Consider the following 22,872-nt stretch of genomic DNA (forward strand, 5'->3'; position numbering starts at 1 on the left):
ACACTGAGCGTAAGGGAGAAACTGCATAGATGGAACTCAAGCAGGGCATTGGCAGAGTAACGTGTAAACTGTGCAAGTGTTTGCCATTGGCTGTTTGATATTGACATACAGCAAACTGGACAGCAGACCTTCTCTCTCTCTCTCTCTTTCTCTCAGATGCTTAGATTAGTGTTAGTGTTAAGTAGGAGACATCTTATACCATGTGCATGAAACACATGAAAGGACGCACAAGATGAAAAGCGCAGGATTTGGTGTGCGTAGTTTAAGATCAAACTAACATCACCTCCGATGCCACATGTTTGTGAAGTACGCAGACAGAAGCTAAAACCACATGTTTCACTTTGAACAGCATTGACCTGAAATTCATCTGGCAACCTCAAACATTCTACAGATGGAAACAACATGTCTCAAGCCTTCCCAGCAACAGAAGGTCAACCTTGGTGTTTGACATTTCACTCTGGAATGCAACCCAAAAATTCCATAAAGTAAACAATGACTCATCTGTGGTGACAACTGAAATTAAGGAAGTAGTGAACAGAATGTTTCAATCAAAATATAAAACGTTAATTTCTTGTTGTGTATTCCAAAAAGACATATTATGTGAAATGTTGTTAAAGCTCTGTCATTTTGTTGACAATTTCCATGCCTTAAGAGTGACCCACATCTACGTCACATTGGTATCAACTATCAAGTTGAACAACAACCTTTCTTGCAAAATAAAACTACTGCACAAAGCCAAAGGGAAATGAATCCACTATATGTAGAAATATGAATAGGAAAAAACGACAAGAGATGATTCCCGACCTTAGCTTTCTTGTACCCTCTCTTCGATGCACAGTTCAGGTCCTCATGAACTTTGTCCAACAGCCAAAGTAGAAACTCAAAGGCGTCGTGCTGGTTGTAGCCACTGTATTGGGAGGCGTACTTGGACACGGTGTTTTTGAAGTCACTGGTGAGCTTTGGGGTGTATTGACAGGACCACAGTGCCTTAAGAATCTTGGCAAAGTCTTCTGTGACCTCCCCACGGGTTACAGGTTTCAACCTGGTACTGTCCCGCCACCGACGGATCCTGCTCAAGTCCGACTTGTACTGGTTCAAGACGAAATATTCGGCTAGCATGTCGGTGTTACTGAGACACTGCAAGACGGCGTTCATAAAACACGTGTTGCCGTGGTTTCTCAGCCCAGACAGGCCGGGCACGGGCAGTTTACCTCCCGAGAAAATCAAAGAGTTCCTCTGGGTCCCGGAATCCTCCGTGGACACCACAGATTCCCGCGGACTTGAGCTGCCCACCGTGGAAGTCTCCTTGCTTTGTAGTTGTGAGAACAGCGACATATGTCGAACCATCTTCTGTACAAGCTTACCGACGGACCTAAACGACGGCCGAGAGCGCTTCAACATTCGCTTCTTCGCACGCAGCAACACTGTAGGGGAAGGTGCAGAGCTCTCTGTGCCCGACACTGTTTCACTGAAGGTCGGGGTTCGTGAGAGAGCGGTTGGTTTTCTCGGCGACTCCGTGAACCCACCTTCGGAGTCACTCGCGCCTTCCTCCGCCGATCTGGGCGGCGAACTCTGGTCTTCATTTTCCGCTGCGTCCTTCCCATCCTCAGAAGTCTCTTGTGTCTCGGCACTCATTTCTCCCGGTACATTATGTGCCTTGCTTTCTCCGATAACGTCATTGTGGGTCACTTGAACAAAATATCATTAGAAACAGAGTAAAAGAACTGCAACTTTTTAAAATCGTAGAAATCCGCCATTTCCTTGCAGGTGGACTCCTGCAGCGCCTAGGTCAAAGGTTACCAGGTCTCGCGAGATCTCCCCAGCCCGTTTTGGCGGGAAAAGTTGGACACCTGTTGGAGTGTAAACGTCATGGGGACAAGTGAGGACACATAACACAGACCCCACATGAACTTGACCTTCATTCATCTATAACACGAGCAATATTTACAGTCTAGACCGATCTAATGATACGTACACTACAAAGTGGCAGACGGCCAAAGAGTCCGACTAAACTAGTATTGCGGACTTGGTGTAACGTTAACGTTAACGGGGGGGATCCAATGTCCGGTAACTGTTCTAAGTGAATGCGCATGGCTTTTGTCATCGTACGTTTTACTGAGAACCCATCAAAAACAATTTAAGATCTTGTTAACAACCATATAACTGTGATTTAAGCTGTGCAGACATATGTTTCCTTTAACGGCAGCATTCCGAACTTTACTTTGACAGCGCGCGAAAGTTTTGGCAGGTTTGGACTTGCGTTTCAGTGGAACGTTCTAACACAAAAAAGGGGGTCCAAACTCCGATAAGTTAACAACCAATCCATCTCTGCATATTTTTAAGCATCCTATGCATGCAAAATAACACTAAGCTCCTGCAATACTATTTTTTGTCACAAATATATGCAATATTTTGAATTACGATGCATATTTAAATACGTTTACTTACAAGGATTACCTCTCACGGTGAAACCAACCTGTCGCCAAAAAGAAAAATGGCGGCACATTTGTTTACATCTGCCTGTGATTACACTTTTTCACTTTCGGCTTCTGTATTTCCTGCTTCAACCTTGTTTTTAACAGCAAAAACGACCACAGGATTTCTTTAGTCGGTAGGGATCGATTTTCTTGAATGATTGGTACTCTACTGACAGGTTGACTAACTCCATCATGTTGAGCATCGCTCGGCTTCCTTCAAAGGTGATTGGCAAAGATGGCGGGGGTGACAGGGCCGTGAACATGCGGCATAATTCAGCTCCGATTATCCAACTATAAAAGCAAAGACACGGCATAGCTGTGCTTATTTAGGAAGTTTTATAGATAGCCTTCTCATCTGTGGTGGTATCTTTTCACATTTCGTATTTGACGATGAATTATTTAATAGTTTCCCGGGCCATGTTCTCGATATGTATGCACCTTGAGGCACCACCAGGAAGCCATGGACTCCAGACAGCGCACCAAACCAGCGAGAAGACCACAGTGGATGCCAAACACTCAGCCCTACATGCGGCGCGGACAACACCCCCCACCCCTCTGGAACACTCCACGGGACTCGTCGCAGATGTACCCGAGGAACCCAGCACGTGCACCAAGCCACCAGGGGACCGACTGGAACCACACACGGGACAAACAGCAGACTGTGGAGAAGCTGTTACATATGCTGACGGACTTCCTGAAGCAGTGAAAGTCAGACAGTATGGTATGCATAGATTGGAAGACTTTGGACAATCTGTGAGTAGTTATACATCCATGGAACTATACAGGTACACAATTTCATATTACCTATAGCTAGTCAACACTATTATGTATGAAAATCACTCTGCTGACAATGTAGCCAAGCTCGCCCTTTGTAACACTAGTATGACAATTCAGAAGGTTGCTTTGAAATTCGGTTCTTGGAATATCCAAGGCGGCCTTAGGCGAAAATGCCAAGACGAAGATTTTGTTTCCCACTTAGCTGATTTTGATTTTATTTGCTTGCAAGAAACCTGGCTTAAGCCAGGGGAAAACTTTAGAATAGATTCATTTAGTTTTTATAGAAGTGATAGAAGTGCTAAGAAATCATCCAGAAGGAATTCTGGCGGCGTAGTTATTATGTTTAGAAACAAGTTCTCAAAAGGCGTGACAAAACTTTCAATAGGGCACCCAGATATTCTTTGGTGCAAGTTAGATAGAAATTTCTTTGGTCTGGAGCGAGATTTGTATGTCGGATGTGCCTATTTCTCCCCTGAAAATTCTTCATCTATCAAAATGGAAAACAACCTAGTCTTTGAAACTTTACAAGAAGATATATCAAAATTTTCAAATCAAGGAGACGTATTACTCTTAGGTGATCTAAATGCCAGGACAGCATCCCTTCAGGAATCCTTTATCCACGACGATTGTTTGAGCCATGAATTTTTAGATGTAAGAGAAGATATACAGGCTAGGTCCAGCTGTGACAAAGGAGTAAACAGATATGGCAACCAACTCCTAGACCTTTGCTCTGCAGCCAACCTCGTGATTTTAAATGGACGGGTACCGGGTGATCTATCGGGAAAACTTACATGTCACAAATACAATGGCTCAAGCCTGGTAGACTATTATATCGTAAATTCAGAATTCCTCTCCAAAATTCAATATTTAAAAGTAAATGACCTTTCCGTGTTTTCTGACCATTGTTCATTGTCATGTTCCATATCCACAAACTACTCTCCTTATGTGAAACAAGAAAATACCCCGGCGAACCCATTACCAACAAAATACATATGGGACGAGGATTCTCATGCAAAATTCACTGAAGCACTACTAGCGCCCTCGACATTATCAAACTTACAAAAATTTATGAATAACCCTTTCCCAAATGTGGACAATGCTGTAAAAGAAATTACAAATATTATTACTGATGTGGCCGATAAATCTCTCCGGAAGATTGTTTACAGGAAAAATAAGAAAAAGAAAAAGAAAAGCAAACCATGGTTCACATCATCTTGTTTTTCCCTCAAACGTAAAGTAAACCAACTGGCTGCTCAGTTCTCTAGATGTCCATGGAGACTCGACATCCGCCATGCATATTTCTGTAACCTTAAATTATATAAGAAAAAACTAAAAACAGAAAAAAGACTATTTAAAGAGAGGCAATGGACAAATCTTAGCAAACTTAGCAAAGTAAACCCACAACAATTTTGGAGAGAAATGAAACAGCAACAACTAAATGACAATGATAAACAACAGGAAGATGACAGCATAACTCACGAAGCCTGGAGAACTCACTTTAAAAATCTAAACAATTTAGCGGAAAACGACACATCTGACAAAGACTTTCATCAACATGTAATACAAGAAAGGCCTCAACTTCTCAATAGAATGAACAATAGGACCACAATAGACCGAAACAATAAGAAACAAACAGACAACATCATCAATAATCTTGAAAACCAAACGGGAAACCCCTTAGATTTCGAAATCACCGAAGAGGAAGTAAAGAATGGCTTACGAAATCTGAAAAACAACAAAGCATGTGGTATTGATTCGATTCTCAATGAGATGCTGAAATATGGAGACACAAAACTTATCCCACCACTAAAAAAACTATTCAATGTCATCCTTCAGTCCGGCAATTTCCCACAAGTATGGAGTAAAAGCATTTTAGTCCCAATATTTAAAAGCGGCGTCACTTCAAACCCATCAAATTACAGAGGGATAGCTATTTCCAGCTGCGTTGGAAAACTATTCACATTTATACTAAACAGACGATTGCAGCACTTTCTTGAAAACGAAAACATATTATCTCCTTTTCAGTCCGGCTTCCGAAAAGACTTCAGGACAAGTGATAACATATTTGTTCTAAAAACTTTAATAGATCAACAGATATCTGTACCTGGAGGAAAATTATATGCCTGTTTTGTGGATTTCAGGAAGGCTTTTGATTCAGTCTGGAGAAATGGGTTATTTTACAAACTTTTATCTTCTGGCATTGGTGGAAAGTTCTTTAGTATGATAAAATCCATGTATTCCAATGTAGAATTCTGTGTTAAAACATCAAAAGGTTTGTCAAATTACTTTAAATCAGCACGTGGAGTACGCCAAGGTTGTAACCTAAGTCCGCTTCTTTTTAATCTTTTTGTAAATGATCTCCCAACTTTATTAACATCACCATCATCCGATCCCGTTTTTCTAAAAGATGCCCCCATAAGCAGCCTGCTCTGGGCAGACGATCTTGTGCTCCTGTCCAGATCAGAAGCAGGACTAAAGGAGTGTCTCAAAGGACTAGATAAGTACTGCTCCCTGTGGAAACTATCCATCAACAGGGATAAAACCAAAGTCATGGTTTTCTCTAAAAATGGACGAGCATACAAAAATCAGCGCTCCCCTTTCCAAATACAGGGACAGACCATAAACATCACAGACTCTTATACATATCTTGGAATAGACATAACCCCATCGGGATCTTTCAATCGTGCTACGAAACAAATCAGATTAAAAGCCCTTCGCGCATCGTTTAAACTTAAATCTCTATTGGCATCTAACTACAATCCGTCTATCTCCCTCTCCCTAGATTTGTTTAACAGCCTAGTCAAGCCTATTTTACTTTATTGTAGTGAGGTAATAGGGACCAATATTCGATGCAGAGACTTTATTCTAAATGGTATAGTAGAGTTACCAAATGAAAATATTAGGGAGAAAGTCTGCAACATGTTGTCTCCGATTTTGGGATCTAATGTACATGATCTAGTTCTTAAGGTTGCCCGTACTGGGAAGAAATCTGATACAGTAGCATGTCGCCCTGTTCTAGTGCGTTTTAAGAAGTACAAAGATAAGTTGAATGTCTTATATAATTCAAAAACCCTAGCTAATCAAAATGTTTTATTAGAACAGCCTACAACGTCCTATGAGATACCTGACTTGGAATATGTTCTTCTTAACTATTGCAAAATGCTTCTCTGTGTCCCAAGAGGCTCTGTAAACGCTGCCATCAGAGGCGAATTAGGAATGTTTCCATTATACGTTGACATGCAAACACAACTTATTAAATACTGGCTTAGATTACGTACCCTTCCCAATGATAGAATTGTAAAGAAGGCATATGACACAGCAGTTGAACATGAACTAGAATGGACTGTCCATGTTCAAGATATTTTGTGCAGGCATGGTTTCCAAAGTGTTTGGCTAAGCCCTGCGGTTGATGCCAAACACTTTGGTAACATATTCAAAGAACGTTTAAAAGACACATTTCTCTCTGGCTGGCGACGAGAAATAAACAGTTGCAACAAACTAAAAACCTATTCCCAAATCAAAAGTCACTTTATACTTGAAAATTACCTCTCGTCAGTTCGTAATAAAGCCTTTGCTGTCAACATAACCAAATTAAGAATCAGTTCACACTGCTTGGAAATAGAAAAAGGTCGGTACCGTAATATACCAGCCAACCAGAGGCAATGTCCTTCATGTAAAGATGGTATTGAAGATGAGTACCATTTCCTAATGACATGCCCCACATATAGCGTAGATAGACAAAAATTAATGGATACAATCACATGTAAATCTAGCACACCTTTACCAAAGACAAACAAATGTACTTTCAATCTACTTATGTCATGTCCAGACAACATATCTTCGTATTTAGGCCAATACATATGTAATGCTCTAAAAAAGAGAGAATCTATTGTACAGTAACAGTTCGACTTGTTTAACTTGCATATTACATTATTTCAATACGCCATTTATGTTCATATTCCTGTACTATACATGTATGTAGTTATAGACCTTAGACGAATATCATTGTATTAATTGACTTATCACTGTTGCCTTACAATTGTACCATGTGCAAATGTCGTGCAATAAAGTTCATTCATTCATTCATATGTTCGCTCGTCAGCATGCACGGAAGGCGTCAAACTTGTGTACTTTTTTCAATCGTTATCTGTTGGGGCTTACCAACTTGGACACATACTCTGACTTTTCAGTTATTTACAACAAGGTTTAGTCCATAACAAGTTGCACTTATTATGTGCAGACACTTATGCATATCTCCGCAAAAATGATTTTAAAATCCTACCGGACTTTGGACCCCTACCGGACTTTGGACCCCTCCCGTTAACGTTAACGGACGATTGTTAAAATGAACAGAATGTAACTAACGTTACTGTTGATATTATGTACTGGTATTCATTTCAAGTACAGATGTAATGTTGTCAGACACAAGCATTCACTCGTAGGCAGCGTTTTGCCTTCGCCAATAAGGCAAAACGCTGTTTTCGGTAGTCGCCGGCCGATAGCGACGGTTGTACTGTATAGCAACACGTTACATGAAACGTTATCTAGTAATAGCTAATGCTCAAAGTACAATACAACCGTCGCTATCTGCGGCTATCAACACTTTATCTTCAAAACTTATCTTGCTTGGAGTGACTAAATGTTGATATCCAACATAAAACATAACGTTATGCGTTATTCTGGTCCATTTTTTTACCGAACATCCAACCAGCGTGGCGATAATAAACTCCCATTTTTCTCTTTTCTCCGGTGTCATAACAATTTCATCTAACCTCTGACCCGTGGGAAAATCAGGTCATCATGTGACTGACAAGCGATTGTTCACACAGACCCACACAGACCCACTAACGCCTTACCCTGGGTGCGAGGAGTTCAAAATACGTTGACACAAGCAAGCGCCGTTGAGGGAGGTCAGTGTCGGTAGGTCAATGGTTGTTTGGCTAAAGTAGACACAACTTGGAATGTTTGATGTTCTCATTTGTATATCTTCGTGACGTGTCACCCGGATATGGAATGATTTAATTCAGCACTTTTTTTTTCATTCAAAACTTTTTTACAACTTTTTAAAATCTTAGAGACAGGCAGGATTTTAACTTGCTTCAAATTGATGAGTCTGTGGTAGCACGTGTCTGGTTTTGATACACACTGAAGCTTACATCTTTGTGGAAGAGACAACGTTATAAAAAAATAGGTCATCGGTTTGGAGTAAACAAAGGTGGTTAGAAGGTTACAGAGCAAACAGAGCAAACGGTCACCTCTCTGAACGGTCGCTTCAGCTGACCTCACCTAGGATATAGCTATATCATGAACTTGCTGTTTTCTTGACACGTGTAACAGTGCCTTCTAAGTTTTTATGGGCAGTTAGAAACTGCTCCGTCGTAGAGCGTGACCATGGGTAGACATAGTAAATATTGCCGCAAAAACGGGTGTGGACACTACACTTTGAGTGACGTTGATGTTTGGAATTAATTGAAGGAACCAGTTGTCGAGTCTACAAAGATCAAGAAATAGGAGCTAAGAGTGTCATAACTTACAGGTACCTAGGTACCTAGGTCAAGGGACACCGACAGGTGGGTTGGTCTTAAGAAAGAAAATCGTTATTTTTTTCGTTTTTTGTTTAGAATAGAAGGAAAGAAAGGCAGGATTCCGAGATCGAGAATACGTACAATATGTAACGGCAGTGGTATTTTTTCCACAAATCTCATCTTGGAGATTGAGATTTTACCCTGTCGAGCAAAGTATTCTGTCAGACATCATAGCTGGCATGCCTGAGAAATGTAGACATGGACGTCTCACGCCGATTTTAGCAACATGGCACAGAAAAGCAATAACCACTTGAGCTGATTTAATTGACCATCTCTTGTTTCATTAAAAGATACTTCATGTTATAATTTCAATTCATTTCGTTTCTTAATTTTGTTCAATTTGATCATGTATAATGTAAACGTTAACATTTAATACGATCTAGTTTCTGGGGGTGAGGAGACACACGAAAAGCCATGTATAGCCCCCCCCCCCCCTCGGATGCTTTCTTTTCTACACATTGATTTATTTTTGATTGATGTAATAGATGCGAAAAAAATAAAACATACAATCACAATTCATGAGAATGTTTTGCTAGATACATTCATCAGCCGTCCCAGAATCACAACTTGCATAGATAGAACAGAGTGGATGGTGATGATAGGCGTCCTCGCCTCGCCCACATAAATGACGACATAAGGCCGTAGTGACAAGCTAAAGTCGTCCCTCATAACTTCGCCGATTACCCTAAGGCCGTCACATTGAAAGAAAATTGTCATCAAGGCCTCCTAATTACCTAAAAATATCTGAATAGACTGAATTCATGAGAATTGTTATTAGCCAGATTTCAGTTCCTATCTGTTAAGTTTGGTTTCTGTTAAGGGAAGTAAACTCTATGACTTACTGTCTGTAACTGTGGCCAAGTTCTCGCTAATAGTTTGTTTGTTCCCTAAACAACCTGACTTAAGATGATCTGTTTGTCTGAGGGCTACGCCTTCATGGTCTATTGTAACTTGATTAGGATCTATGCTTTTTTTTCTTTTTTTTTGGTGGACACGCGGTCCAACATTGACTTTTACGCCTATGCGTACTTGTGATTATAAGTGTATATCTCTACTTAGGTATTTATGTAACAATTTGTGTCACCTTGTTAAACATGTTTGTCGCTGCTCTGTACAGCATAGTTGGTGTTGTCATTATCAATTAGCGAGGAATTCCTCCTCACACGTGCGTGCCAGGCGGGAGAGCATTGTTCCTTTAGTACTCCAATCCCTCCCCACATAACATGAAGTCTCTCTCCATCTGCCACGCCAACGTGAGAAGTCTACCTGCTAATGATTTTGTTAAACTCCATGAACTCGAGTCTGTTGCCCTAGATGTGGGATTTGATGTGATAGCATTAACAGAAACTTGGTGTGACGAAACTATTTCCGATTCAGATATTAGCCTATCGTCATATCAATCCCCGTTACGACGGGACCGCAACAGACATGGGGGTGGAGTTGCGCTTTACGCATCCAATAATCTACCGTGTGAAAGAAGGTCTGACCTTGAAACAGATGGTTGTGAAACAATCTGGTGCGAGGTGAAGCTAAAGAATTGGACTGTTTACATTTGTACCTGTTATAGACCACCTGGCCAGAATGTGGATGAGTGTATGGCATTCATAGACCACCTGCAGCGGGCGGTAGATACCATTGTGGACAATGGACCTTCTCAGCAAAATGCAATAGTCTTACTTGGTGATTTCAATGGTAACTCAGATAATGCAGCTGGTATGATAAACAGATTTGTGTCTGACAACAATTTTTCTCAGTTAATAACGGAACCTACTCGTAGTACCGACACCTCAGCATCTGTGCTTGATCTGATTATTACTGATTCACCAGGTATGTTTGTGAACCATGGTATTCTTCCTCCCCTTGCTAATTGTGACCATGCTGTTATTTATGGAACAATGTCTGTTAAGGTCCCTAAAGTCAACGCTTATAAACGAACAATGTATGACTTTACGAACGTCGATTATGAAGAACTTAATTCTAAGATTCTTGAAGTAGACTGGAATTCCGTGATATCGGATCACATTCCAGACGTGAATGCCTCAGCTGAGGCTTTTATGTCAACTCTCACAGATGTCATAAAGATGGTTATTCCAAGTAAAGTAGTCACTATCCGCCCTAGAGATAAGCCCTGGATGACATGTGAGATCAGGCGCTTACTCAGGAGAAAGAGGCGGCTCTACAAAAGGTACAAAAAAACGAATAACCCTAGTTTATTTTGTGCATTTAAACGAGTTCGAAATAATTGTATAGATTTAATTAGAAAAGCGAAGAGAAACCATCGGCATAGCCTCTGTCTTGACCTTGCCAATCCAACTTCTAACCCCAAAAAATGGTGGTCTGTTTCCAAGGACATCTTTCTTGGCAAGGCGGACCGGGTTCTGCCCTCTTTACTTGAGAATGGAAATGTTATGACAGACGACAAGGCCAAGGCCGATATTCTTAACAACTACTTTGCATCTCAAACGTACCTGAATACCGATGGCGCCTCTTTCCCAAACTTTGTACCCAGAACAGAACTAGCTCTCAATTCAATTATTTGTTGCCCCGCAAATGTCTACAGTGTACTGTCAAACCTCAATATAAACAAGGCCACAGGGCCTGATGGACTAAGTAATAGGTTTCTGAAGTGTATAGCACCTTCAATAGCACAACCACTGTCGCATTTGTTTAATGTTTCATTAGAATACGGCTGTTTTCCGTCAATTTGGAAATTTTCAAATGTTGTTCCAGTGTATAAGAAAGGTGATAAGCAGTCCAAAGAAAACTATAGGCCTATTTCACTCTTGTGCTGTGTGTCCAAAGTGTTTGAACGGATAGTTTATGCCCCATTATCTGCTTACTTACATGGCAACAACCTGCTAACCGATCGAAATTCTGGATTTCTCCCGGAGACTCACAGTCATTCACTGACACACCTTGTTCACAAGCTGCACAAAGCAGTAGACCAAGGTTTTGAAGTACGCACCGTTTTCCTGGACATATCAAAAGCTTTTGATAAAGTTTGGCACGATGGTCTCCTTTTCAATAGCCTGGAATCCAGCCGTGTTGTGCTTTGGTCGCTCTGCTTCCTGTGTATTGGCAGGAAGCGTACCTCAGGGGAGCGACCAAAGCACAATACGGCTGGATTCCAGGCTACCTTTTCAAACTAAGCCAACTAGGAATATCTGGTTCACTTCTTCAATGGATACAATCTTATCTCACAAATCGGAAGCAGAGAGTTGTCATTAATGGGGCATGTTCCGACTGGCTACCGATTGACGCAGGTGTCCCACAGGGGTCGCTTTTGGGCCCACTCCTTTTCCTAGTTTTTATTAATGATCTAGTGGACAACTTACAAACTGATGCCAATCTTTTTGCTGATGACACGTCTCTTGTGGAAGTAGTTTTGGATCCGCTTGTCTCAGCAAATAGATTGAACCATGATCTTAGAATGGTAGGTGAATGGTCGGACCAGTGGCTAGTAACTTTTAATCCTCTTAAAACTGAACTGATGACATTCTCCATGAAAAGGGTCAAAGTCAATCACCCACCATTATTGTTTAAAGGAGTTGTGCTTAAAGAAGTTGACTCTCACAAGCATTTGGGCTTAAACTTGAAACGTGACTTGTCCTGGTCATATCACATGTCTACATTGATTACCAAGGCAATGAAGCGAATCAATCTTCTGAAGAGGATATCATATTTTGTCCCTCGGGGAACATTAGAAACTCTGTATGTCACTATGATTCGTCCATTACTTGAATATGCTGACATTGTTTGGTGTGGCCTTCTCGGCAAAGATTGTGATCTTCTTGAGTCTGTGCAGATGGCCGCGGCACGAGTTTGTACCGGAGCCATGAGAGGCACTAAACATGAGAGCTTGTTAGCCGAGGTTGCATGGGACACACTAGCGGACAGAAGGAAAAAGCACCAGTTGATTCAGTTTTGGAAAATTATGAATGGTCTCGCACCACTGTACTTACATAACATTATCCCGCCACGTATCTGTGATACGGTCCCTTACAACCTTCGCGCAAACCAAAACCTTACTTCCATTTCCTGTAAAACTGAAAAGTATAAAAGATCCTTCCTACCTTCAATTGTTCACTTGTGGAATGAACTGCCTACGAATGCTAAAGCCGTCCTCTCGATCTACACTTTCAAAAAAGAGCTGGACTCACTATTTAACAAGCCGACAAAATACTCCCATTTCTCTTACGGCCAAGGTCGTTCCGTAGTTCAACTTACAAGGCTCCGTCTAAATTTCAGTCAGTTAAACTACCATCTATTTCAACACCATTGTATTGATTATCCTACATGTAAATGCGGCTATCATTGTGAAACAACTGAACATTATCTACTACACTGCACACTCTATACCAGCCAAAGAAGTTCTTTGTTATCGGCTGTCTCCAATATTATAGTAGACCTAAAGCACCTCAACGACACCTCTTTATGCACTTTACTGTTATCAGGATCAACATCTCTCTCACATCAACAGAACTGTAACATCTTTGATCTTGTCATTACTTATATCCACTGTACAGGCAGGTTCTCCTAATTGATTAAGCACCAACTTGTCTCGTTTAAATTTACTTTTCTGTTATCCATTTTGTACTTATGTATGTAATGTGGTTTACTGTTCTTGTTTTATGCGTATGTTTCTTGAGTAGAAGGCTTAATATAAGCAATTTGTTGCTTTCTGCCTCATACTCTCAAAATATATGTGAATAAAAAAATAAAAAAGTAACCCGCCCTTTTATAGCGGTCTTGGTAAACACTTCATCCGCTTCATCGGATTTGGTGGATGTGTTGGCTCTTACTGTTTGATTCTGCGCATAGCCAGTTGGTGAATGTACGTTCGGATTTTGTGGATGTGTTGCCGATTACCGTTTGATTCTGCGCAATGAAACGTTAATTGCACTAATCCCTGCTCAGGCACGTAATATGTACACACAGCGCACGACATAACCACACACACCGAGGTCACTTCTTAAACAAACACTTAACGTGTCCGGATTAAGTCCTGTGTGCTGTTCTTCAGAGGGGTTCTCGTAAGTTACTGTGTTATATTTCTAGACACGCAAGATTTTATTTGCAACATTTTCAGGTCACAGATTTGTAGGTAATAGCGACAAAAGAACGGATTACAACTCATCACTTTGTCATACTGTTGTGCACGTGACTACATATTAGTATACTTGGTAGTAGCCGGTTAGTCAAACAACGAGGAGCGAACCAGACGACGTGGCCAGCATGGCACAAGGTCCTTCTGTGTCACGTACATGTAGATAGATGCGGGCCTCTCTCCGCGTACTCTCCGAGCAGAGAAGGCGCCCAGTAAAAACCGGATATGAAATTGCCACAGAGACCTACTATTCAAGGGAATAAGACTCCACTGTCAGATTTGATTTTTCACATCCCTTATCATCAAACGCATCTCCCTTTGGAATGCAACTGAAAACCGTCTAGGCAAGGAAAGAACAGCTTTTACAACCACCCCTTATCACCGCGCCGTCAGAAAATAATGGCACTGATTTACTGCATAGACCTCAGATGGCCTCATATTTGTACTTAGGCCATGTTGATTTGATTATATGGATGACATCCTCCGGGAACTCCAAAACTGATGCGAGCGAGCGAATAAAAAAAAAGTTTGGCCAAAAAAAAAAAAATTGCCTTCAGTATGAAATCAAAGTGGCCATGAAGGTTGAACATAGGACTAAACACATAGTATGGTATACCAACAGTAAGGTGTATGGACCAGTACATCATACGACCAATAAAAAAAACAGACCTGAAAAAAACACAGGTTTCGCCAATTACAAAATGGACACACTATGTCGGCAGCCATTTGGGGTCTAACCGGGGGGCCAAGAAGACAACAAGAGCGAAGTCAAGTAGAGTACTTTATAGTCAATTGCACCAAGTTTCTACAGTCAAAGGTACAGAAATAGCCTTTATTACATGGAGATGGGATTTTAAAATGCAGTGGGAGTCCAATAATCCACCAAACAGATTCCTTTGTAGCAAAATTGACCAATTACCATTGTTTTGAGTATTGCCAGTTCTCAAGTTTCCACAGACAATCAGGTCCAGGTTCATGTCCGGACCTGGAAATGATCCTCTGGACCTGAATTTTCTGTACTGGTATCTCCCCCAACCAACAATAGATTTTTTTTCTTTCTGTCCTTTCACATCTTATTCTTTGACTTTAGATTCATTTTGGCATTCTATGGCATTAGTTAGATTTCTATCTGTTTTCTGATACTTTTTTTTTTCAATCTACGGAATATTTGTGCTCATTTTACAGCTGCTTTGCACAATTTATTGTGTGGTCGAAAACTTTTTTTGGAAATGGCCGAAAATTGGTGCGAGCGCGGATGTCATCCATATAATCAAATCAACGTGGCCTTACAATGAATAAAGGTGGCGGTCTGTTACAGGTGCACAGGCGCTGTCGTGTGACCGCAGAGACGTTTTCTGTTCAGCATCGCAGAGAAACATGATCAAGTCGACAACATTACGTAAGTGACAATCAATATTTCTTTCTCTGTAACTTTGTTGGCCGCATGGTAAAACTGTGACAATGTGTCTTGACACTAGTGTGAAACATGTATGCTGTGATTTGAACTGATCAAACAAGGGTGAACCAGAGTTCAGTTCAGTTCAGTTCAGATCGGCTAATTAGAGTTAAACGACCCCATACCTTTGCCAAATAATTTAACCTTTACAACTCGTGCATTGTGAGTGTTTGTCATTACGTATGGAAGTAAAGTCCTTATTTTTACATTAATTATTTTAGCTGATCATCTCCTTAGTCCCAAAACAGGCCTACATAATCTATCTAGGCTATAAAAGCGTCTCTGCTAATCTATGCAAATGAGGTACTCATTTGCATAATTAGATGTCCAATAATGTTCAGCCCTACATAACTTCCAAACTGTACCAGAAGTAAGAAATTCCCGCAATTTACCACAATGGGATTATCGCATTAACACCTGAAATATGCGGGGCCTAAACTTAGCATATGCATATCACTATTGTTTTCAGCCGCGCTTGTCCATAACTTCATTCCGAAAATTATGTTAGATACTACCATAATCCCAGTTGTTAAAAACAAATCTGGTAATATTTCTATTAGTGATAATTATAGACCAATTGCCCTTGCATCAACATTATCCAAAGTTCTGGAGGCCGTTTTATTTGGTTTTAAACGTGGACATGGACTTGACATGTGTGTATTTACTTTAAAACAGACAATTGAGTACTACCGGGGTCTCGGTTCGCCGTTCGCCAGTTTTTGCTTGTTTCTTGGACGCCTCCAAGGCTTTCGATAGGGTAAACCATTGGACTCTATTTAAAAAAAAACTCCTTGACAGAAAGGTCCCGGTGTATTTGGTGAGGTTTCTGGTTTACTGGTACCAGAACCAAACAATGTGTATCAGATGGAGCAATGTTTTGTCTCCCTGCTTTTATGTATCAAATGGTGTAAGGCAAGGAAGTCTGCTATCCCCACTATTATTCAATGTATATGTTGATGACTTAAGTTCGAGACTCAGCAGTACTAAAGTAGGTTGCTATATAGGAGGTTTTCTTGTGAACCATCTTTTTTACGCTGACGACATGTGTTTGTTATGTCCTAGCCTTAAGTCTCTGCAAAAACTTGTAAGTACTTGTGAGGACTTTGGTTTAGAAAATGATTTGTTATTCAATGTAAACAAGACATGAAGCTGCATGTGCTTCCCGAGTGCTAGTTTGCCACTTTTACATCCGCTCCCGTGCGTCGATCAATCTGTATGGAGAGTGTTTTGAGAGATTTGTGACATCATTTGTATATCTTGGAATTGCTATTAATGACAGACTGAGTGATGATGACTGCATTCTTGCCCAGCTAAGGGGTCTGTATTGTCGTGCAAATACTATAATTCGAAAATTTTGTCTTTGTTCACCTACTATTAAGAAAACACTGTTCACATCTCAATGCTCCCAACTCTTTGGTGCGCAGTTATGGAATTCTTTTCGTTCGAGTGTTCTGTCGAAATGTCGCATGGCTTACAACAATTGTTTCCGTATAATAATGAGTTTACCGAGATCTTGCAACGCTAGTGAAATGTTTGTGTTCAATCATACTGATACCTTCGACGCCAGATGGCGTAAACAGTGCCATTCCTTTGTACATAGGCTTTTCAATTCAACTAATACCATTATTCAGTCTGTACTTAGGTCCGACTCGTTTTACCAGGATTCATTTTTCACCAATCTTTGGCGCCGCCTCTTTACATAGCCATGGTAGTTGTACATATTCTTTGTTTTTCATGTTTTGTCCCTGTGTCATATGGGCCAGTGAGAGCCTGAAATAAAGAAAATAATAAATTATCGTTTTCCAGCAGTGCCTCCCCGGAGGGTGATGAGATACATCCTCTACAGCGTCATAGGAATCGTCGTCGTCACCCTGGTCTACAGAAGCATCGGCGACAACCTGCCAGAGAAGATGCGCCATGCTGTGCAGATCGCCTCGGAAAAGACATCCAGGGGATGCCGCCTGGACAGCGTCGTGTATCCCCCAGTCATCCCCATCCACGCGCCGCTTCCAGTCAAAGTAGAGGTCACCGGCATACATGGTCGTCACGCTCCTCGGGCGGAGGCAACGATTTTAGCCAAACTTAAGGGCGCTGAAGGCATCGGATCTGAATTCATCTTGTATTACGGCATCGGTTCTGTTGTCCTGGCCTTACCCAAGCCCGGAGTTTGGGTAGTGTCCGTAAAAGTGGACAAGTACATCGCACAGGACTCTGCCGAGGACGGCGAGGCGGAGATGTGCTCGCGCACTTTCTCAGTACAGGCAGTACACCTCCGTCAAACGAACATTCCAGTCAGAAAAGTTTCAGAAGCTTCTCTTCGCGTGGATAAAAATAAAAACGTTGTTTGGTCGAATGGCATCATGGTCATCGAAGGGAGCCCGAGGATCCCAGAAGACGTAACGTTGACCGTGAAACCAGGTGTGGTCATCCTCATGACCCCAGGGTCACGTCTTGACGTCATCGGTCGGGTGAATATGGGGAGAGAGGGGGGCGATCCGGTCCTCTTCACAGCAATGCCGGACGGAGAGGGAAAGGTAATGCCGTGGGACCAGGTCACATTTCATCGTGGTTCCAAGGGCGACCTTCACAACACCTGGCTAACACACGGCGGCAGCACGAAGAGCCCCAACTTTGGCAGTCTGGACACGACGCCGGTAGTTCATGTCCAGAAAGATGCCGCCGTAAGTTTTCACGGAGGGGGCCTGGTAGACAACGTTGGCGAGGCCATCAGAGGAGACGTTTGTCGCATTGCCATACAGGGGACGGTCATCGCAAGGTGTGCAGGGGGTGGTTCGGCAAGAGAGGCTGTGGTTACCATGGAGAATGTCCACGTCACTGAGATTAGTCTGGATCAGAGAATCATGGCAGATTTCACAAAAGACGCGTTCTCCTTCTTCTCTCCTCGAACAATCGCTAATCCGTCCGACGTTTCGGTGATTTCTAACAGCGTCTTCGCGGTTGGAGGCGGTCTGGGTATAACCATAAGGGCTCTAACTTCGTCGTGCAGTCAACAATCATCGAGAACTTTCACCGGGCTTGCGTTCTGACGTCAGGCGAGAAGAGCCAGGTCACTTTGAAGAATATGATCATTCGGAACTGCGCGATCGGACTGCGTGTTGGGTACGGTAAGATGAATGTAACACTGGACAACTCCGTGATAGTTAACAACAAAGTCGGCGTCTGGTACGGAGAAGACGGCGTAGATAACATGGGTACCTTAGACATCCACAATGTTCTAGCCATAGGAAACTCGGAGAAAAACCTCAAGGTTTACAGCGACGGGGTGGAGCGCACCAACACCGACCGGGGGTCTGACAACGTGCGACTGCGGTGCTTTTTCGTGAACACCGAGTCGACGAAACGTACGCCGAAATCCAAGTTTTCCCTGCCCCAACGAATGCCAGAGAAGCCCTGCCGACAACCCGACATCTATCTGGACCACACAGAATGTCAGATCAACGTGGAGGTGCCGCGAGCCGAATGTCTGTGGGCAGACTACAGCCCGGAACCGCTGGTGGACGCTCGCCTGGAGAGGATAGACCTCTGTTCGAACTGCTGTGAGGAGACGACACAGGAACTGACGTTCGGGAGCTACGACCACTGGCGCCTGAAGGACATAAATGATCTGAAGGACGCGTCTATCAGCACGGAGGGTAGCGCGCCGGGGGCGGAGTGCGGACTTTCCTTCTCCGCAGACTTCTTCCAGTACACGGACAGCCAATGTTTGAAAAGTAAGATCCGTATCAAGTCGGTCTTCAGCAACATATCCCACAACCAGGCAGAAAGTCATTTGAGAGAGCTGAAAACCTACTACTTCGACCGGGTCCTACAGTTTCATCTGACTCCGCCGTCTTTTGGACTCATGCTCGACTTTTCGCACATCCTAGATTCCAATGCCTCCGCCTTCATTGACAAAACCATGAGTTGTGGCTTGAGCGACAATGACGGCAATCAGGTGTCCTCGTTCGTCACCGCATGGGTGCCTGATATCGGGATGTACATGAAGTTATCTGTGCAGTTAGCAGATTTAGTCCACCCGAAGAACTTCTACCCTTACGTGGTATTTCTGTACCTGTCCAACTGCATGAAATCCGGACACTCCCACTTTGCCAGTAAAGAGACTTTCGATTACCTTCTCATCGACAACGATCGGTGTTTCGTGCCGGAGAGAGTCACGGCCCTGAACTTTACTTTTCACTACCGGAAACGGCTACTCGTACTGACGGACACGTTATTCTCTGGGACACACGTCTGCGACGTGCCAACAGATATAATCAATAAGTTCAAACATGCCAACGCCATATCATCAAAAGTGCCAAGTTTAGGAAGTCAGCTCAGAGAAGAAGTTGTGAAAGACGAGGAAATGGGGCCGCTGATATTGAAGGAAAACCCAGAGATATACGAAGAAATCGATGGTCGCGTGTCCACCCTGTTAGCTCACTACCACAGGACTTGTGACGAATACAACGCAGACAAATACAATCCTATCCTGACAAAGGTTTATAAGACAGGGACAATCCAGTACGCGTACATGGTCCAGGGAAGGGACTACATGATCGCCAAATTCGAGGATGACCACATCGGTTACCTGAAAGCCGTGGGAACGTCAGCGCGGCAGCACATCGGAGGCGAAATCATGAACGGTGGCTTTGCCGAGCTCGTGGCATACCACATTGATCGCCTGATGGAGCTCGGCCGTACCCCGGTTGTCGCTTCCCGTCGCCTGTTTCTCGACAACTCTATCCTCCTCAAAGGTATAATCGAACCGGATGGCGACCTTCTACACGACTACACGTCAAATAAGTTCACGTTGGAGAAGTTCCTGTCGGAAGTTAAAAACGGGGACAAAGATGTGGATAAGACAATCCAGTGGGTCGCAAACCAGATGAAAACGGTGGACGGAGCTCCGTTCTTGGACATTGTGGTTGTTGGGAGAGTCAAGTCCCTACGAGTTGATATAGACTTGAACCCTAAGATAAAGGACTTTCTAGCGCACCGCATCTCCTTCAATGACCTTGAAGACGCGGGCGTGACGCGTCAGATGACGTGGGATCTCACTAACACCATCGTGTTCGATTTCCTAACGCACAACCCGCAGCGCACCGCCCTGGCGACGTCGGAACTGCGTCACGTCATCTACGACAACAGACCCGCGTTCTCCCCGTCCATTCCGACCGCGGTTTGTGACTCTATCCTGCGCTGCCATCCGGCACTATACAACAAGCCCCCCTCCCCCAACCCCCACGGTCCAATCGCCTGCCCTGCGGCATGTTGGCGAGAAGAAGACGACCTGGCTGGAAACTGTAAATTTAGGAAACACGTCTTGGATCGCTTTTACAACTATGAGACAAACACGTCCAGAGTCGACGAATTTGTGAATTCTCTGAAGAAAGCCTTGGCTAAGGAAGCTTTGGACGTCCAGTCCATCGAAAACTATTTTGGACAGGTAGACTTGTACACCGGACTGCAGGAGAGGATATCGTACTTTCTAGGTCACGTGGAGAAATGTCACAAACAATATGGGGACAATACTATAATCTAATTCTGTTCGTAAACAGCGTCGAAGCGGTGCTAACGTTTTAAACGGTAATACATTGTACATTTGATCTTTAAAACAAGATCTGCTCACATTTTCAAAGGAATGTCGTGATGTCGCGTGCGACACTGCGTTTAGATTAGAGGGACAATATAGAATGCTCGAACTTCCATTTGGTTGCAGGCCCTACATACAGAAAATCACAACATCGTAGCCAACTTGGTGCAGACAACAGACTGTGTGTTTCAGAATCTATCCTTTATCATGCATCTTCGTTGGAAAGTCAATTCCAGTGTCATCCTGAAGTAAATTCATCATCCTATCGATTTTGGATGATTCTCTACTTATCATATTGATCATATTATGTCAATTGATTAGGTCAATAGCCATATCAAGCTGTACATGGAATCGCGAGAGTACAAATTTACTGTCGTTAAAACGATCTAGGTACCTTAGAAGTGATGGCTAGTCTATCTAATTTTATTTCATCTTGATTTTTTCTAGTTTAGTATAATTTGAATTTAATTGAGCCGTGTTACATTACTTTTAGAGAATCAGCAATGGCAACGAACGTAGCAATGCAGTGTCGTAAAAGGGGGTGTTTAGTATCTTTGAATGGATGTTTAGTCTATTCTACTTTAATTTCAGTTTATTCTATCCAGTCTTGCGTTATCTAAATTCAATTTGAATGAGCCGTGTTATGTCACACTAGAGAATCAATTTGAATGAGTCGTGTTATGTCACACTAGAGAATCAATTTGAATGAGTCGTGTTATGTCACACTAGAGAATCAATTTGAATGAGTCGTGTTATGTTACACTAGAGAACTGTCAATGGTAACGAACGCACAATGTTGTGAAGTTAGAAATTTAATTCTATTTTATTTTATTCTATTCCATCTTATTTAGCCAAGTGTAGTCTAAATCAAATATTACTTGAGTCGTGTTACATTATTCTGGAGAATACATAATGGCAATGAACGGACAATGTAGTGTTGCGAAAACTACCTTGTATCTTTAGTCTAGTTATGTTTTAGTAGGTCTAGTTACTTTATCTAACCTAGTACACTATGAAAAATCTTATTTTGATTGGAATTCAATTTAAACAAGCTGTGTTATATTACTATAGAGAAACATCAATAACAATACAAATGTAATGTCTTTAAAACAACCTAGTACCTTAAAGGGGATGTTTAGTCCATTTTATTTTATTCTATATTTATCTTATTCTATCTTGAAGTTATTTAGTTTACTGAAGGTTATAATTTGAATGAGCTGCAACTTTAAAAGAAGTACATTAAAAGGGATGTTAAGTCTATTACATTTTATTTCATTTCATTTGATTTTATTTAGTCCAAGGTAACTTAAGTACAGTCCAACCTGTATTAGGGGCCACCTCTACAGAGGGGCCACCTGTCCATAGTGGCCACTTTTTGTCGGTCCCTTGGGTATTTTATCTACAAGTTGCCACCTCTATACAGGGGCCACCTGTCTATAGTGGCCAAATTTGTCCGGTCCCTTGAGTGGCCACTATAGACAGGTTTGACTGTACCAGGAAGCATTTTTTCGTTTGTTACAGTGACAGAAGCTATGAAAACGTAACTATCTTGCCTCCCAACATCTGCTTGGAGATCTCTTTACCTCCGATTTAGATTATAATCACAACAATTGTACGGATCCAAACGTGAAAGTATTCTGACAAGCCTGATTCTGTTCTCGCCGCAAAAGCGCCACCTACATGCTACATACTAGTATAGCGGCGAGAAGCAGAACTCCAGTTTACTCTGAGGAAGATGTCTGACAGGCATCGAAAGGTCAGCAGGTAAAGGTGGGGTCACACATGCGTATATATTCAAGTCCGTTTTAGGTGCGTATGAAGCTCTTAGTCTCTACCAGGCTCCACAGGTCGCCGGAAAAATAGTACAAATTGAACAA

The 22,872-nt window shown here is 42.3% G+C and overlaps 2 protein-coding genes across 8 annotated transcripts in view; one reads left to right on the forward strand and one right to left on the reverse strand.

Moving 5' to 3' along the window:
- Window positions 1-1,893, reverse strand: part of LOC118428556 (ubiquitin carboxyl-terminal hydrolase 31-like) — a 16,013-nt gene extending 14,120 nt beyond the window's left edge. The window contains exon 1 of the mRNA XM_035838651.1: window positions 805-1,893. Within this exon, the coding sequence (XP_035694544.1) occupies window positions 805-1,635 (831 nt within the window). The 5' untranslated portion in view covers window positions 1,636-1,893. The remainder of the gene's footprint in view (window positions 1-804) is intronic.
- LOC118428740 overlaps window positions 1-22,255 on the forward strand; it is a 25,925-nt gene extending 3,670 nt beyond the window's left edge. The window contains exons 1-3 of one of the 7 annotated variants that reach the window (XM_035838926.1): window positions 7,817-8,174; window positions 15,265-15,345; window positions 17,209-22,255. In XM_035838926.1, the coding sequence (XP_035694819.1) occupies window positions 18,485-20,944 (2,460 nt within the window). In that variant the 5' untranslated portion in view covers window positions 7,817-8,174; window positions 15,265-15,345; window positions 17,209-18,484 and the 3' untranslated portion in view covers window positions 20,945-22,255. Of the gene's footprint in view, window positions 1-7,816; window positions 8,175-13,853; window positions 13,873-15,264; window positions 15,346-17,208 lie in introns of those variants that run through there. The other 6 variants (XM_035838922.1, XM_035838927.1, XM_035838924.1 and 3 more) reach the window with 6 other exon arrangements.
- Window positions 22,256-22,872: the final 617 nt, after the last annotated feature.

This window comes from Branchiostoma floridae, chromosome 13, assembly GCF_000003815.2.
Source record: "Branchiostoma floridae strain S238N-H82 chromosome 13, Bfl_VNyyK, whole genome shotgun sequence".
Classification (NCBI taxonomy): Eukaryota; Metazoa; Chordata; class Leptocardii; order Amphioxiformes; family Branchiostomatidae; genus Branchiostoma; species Branchiostoma floridae.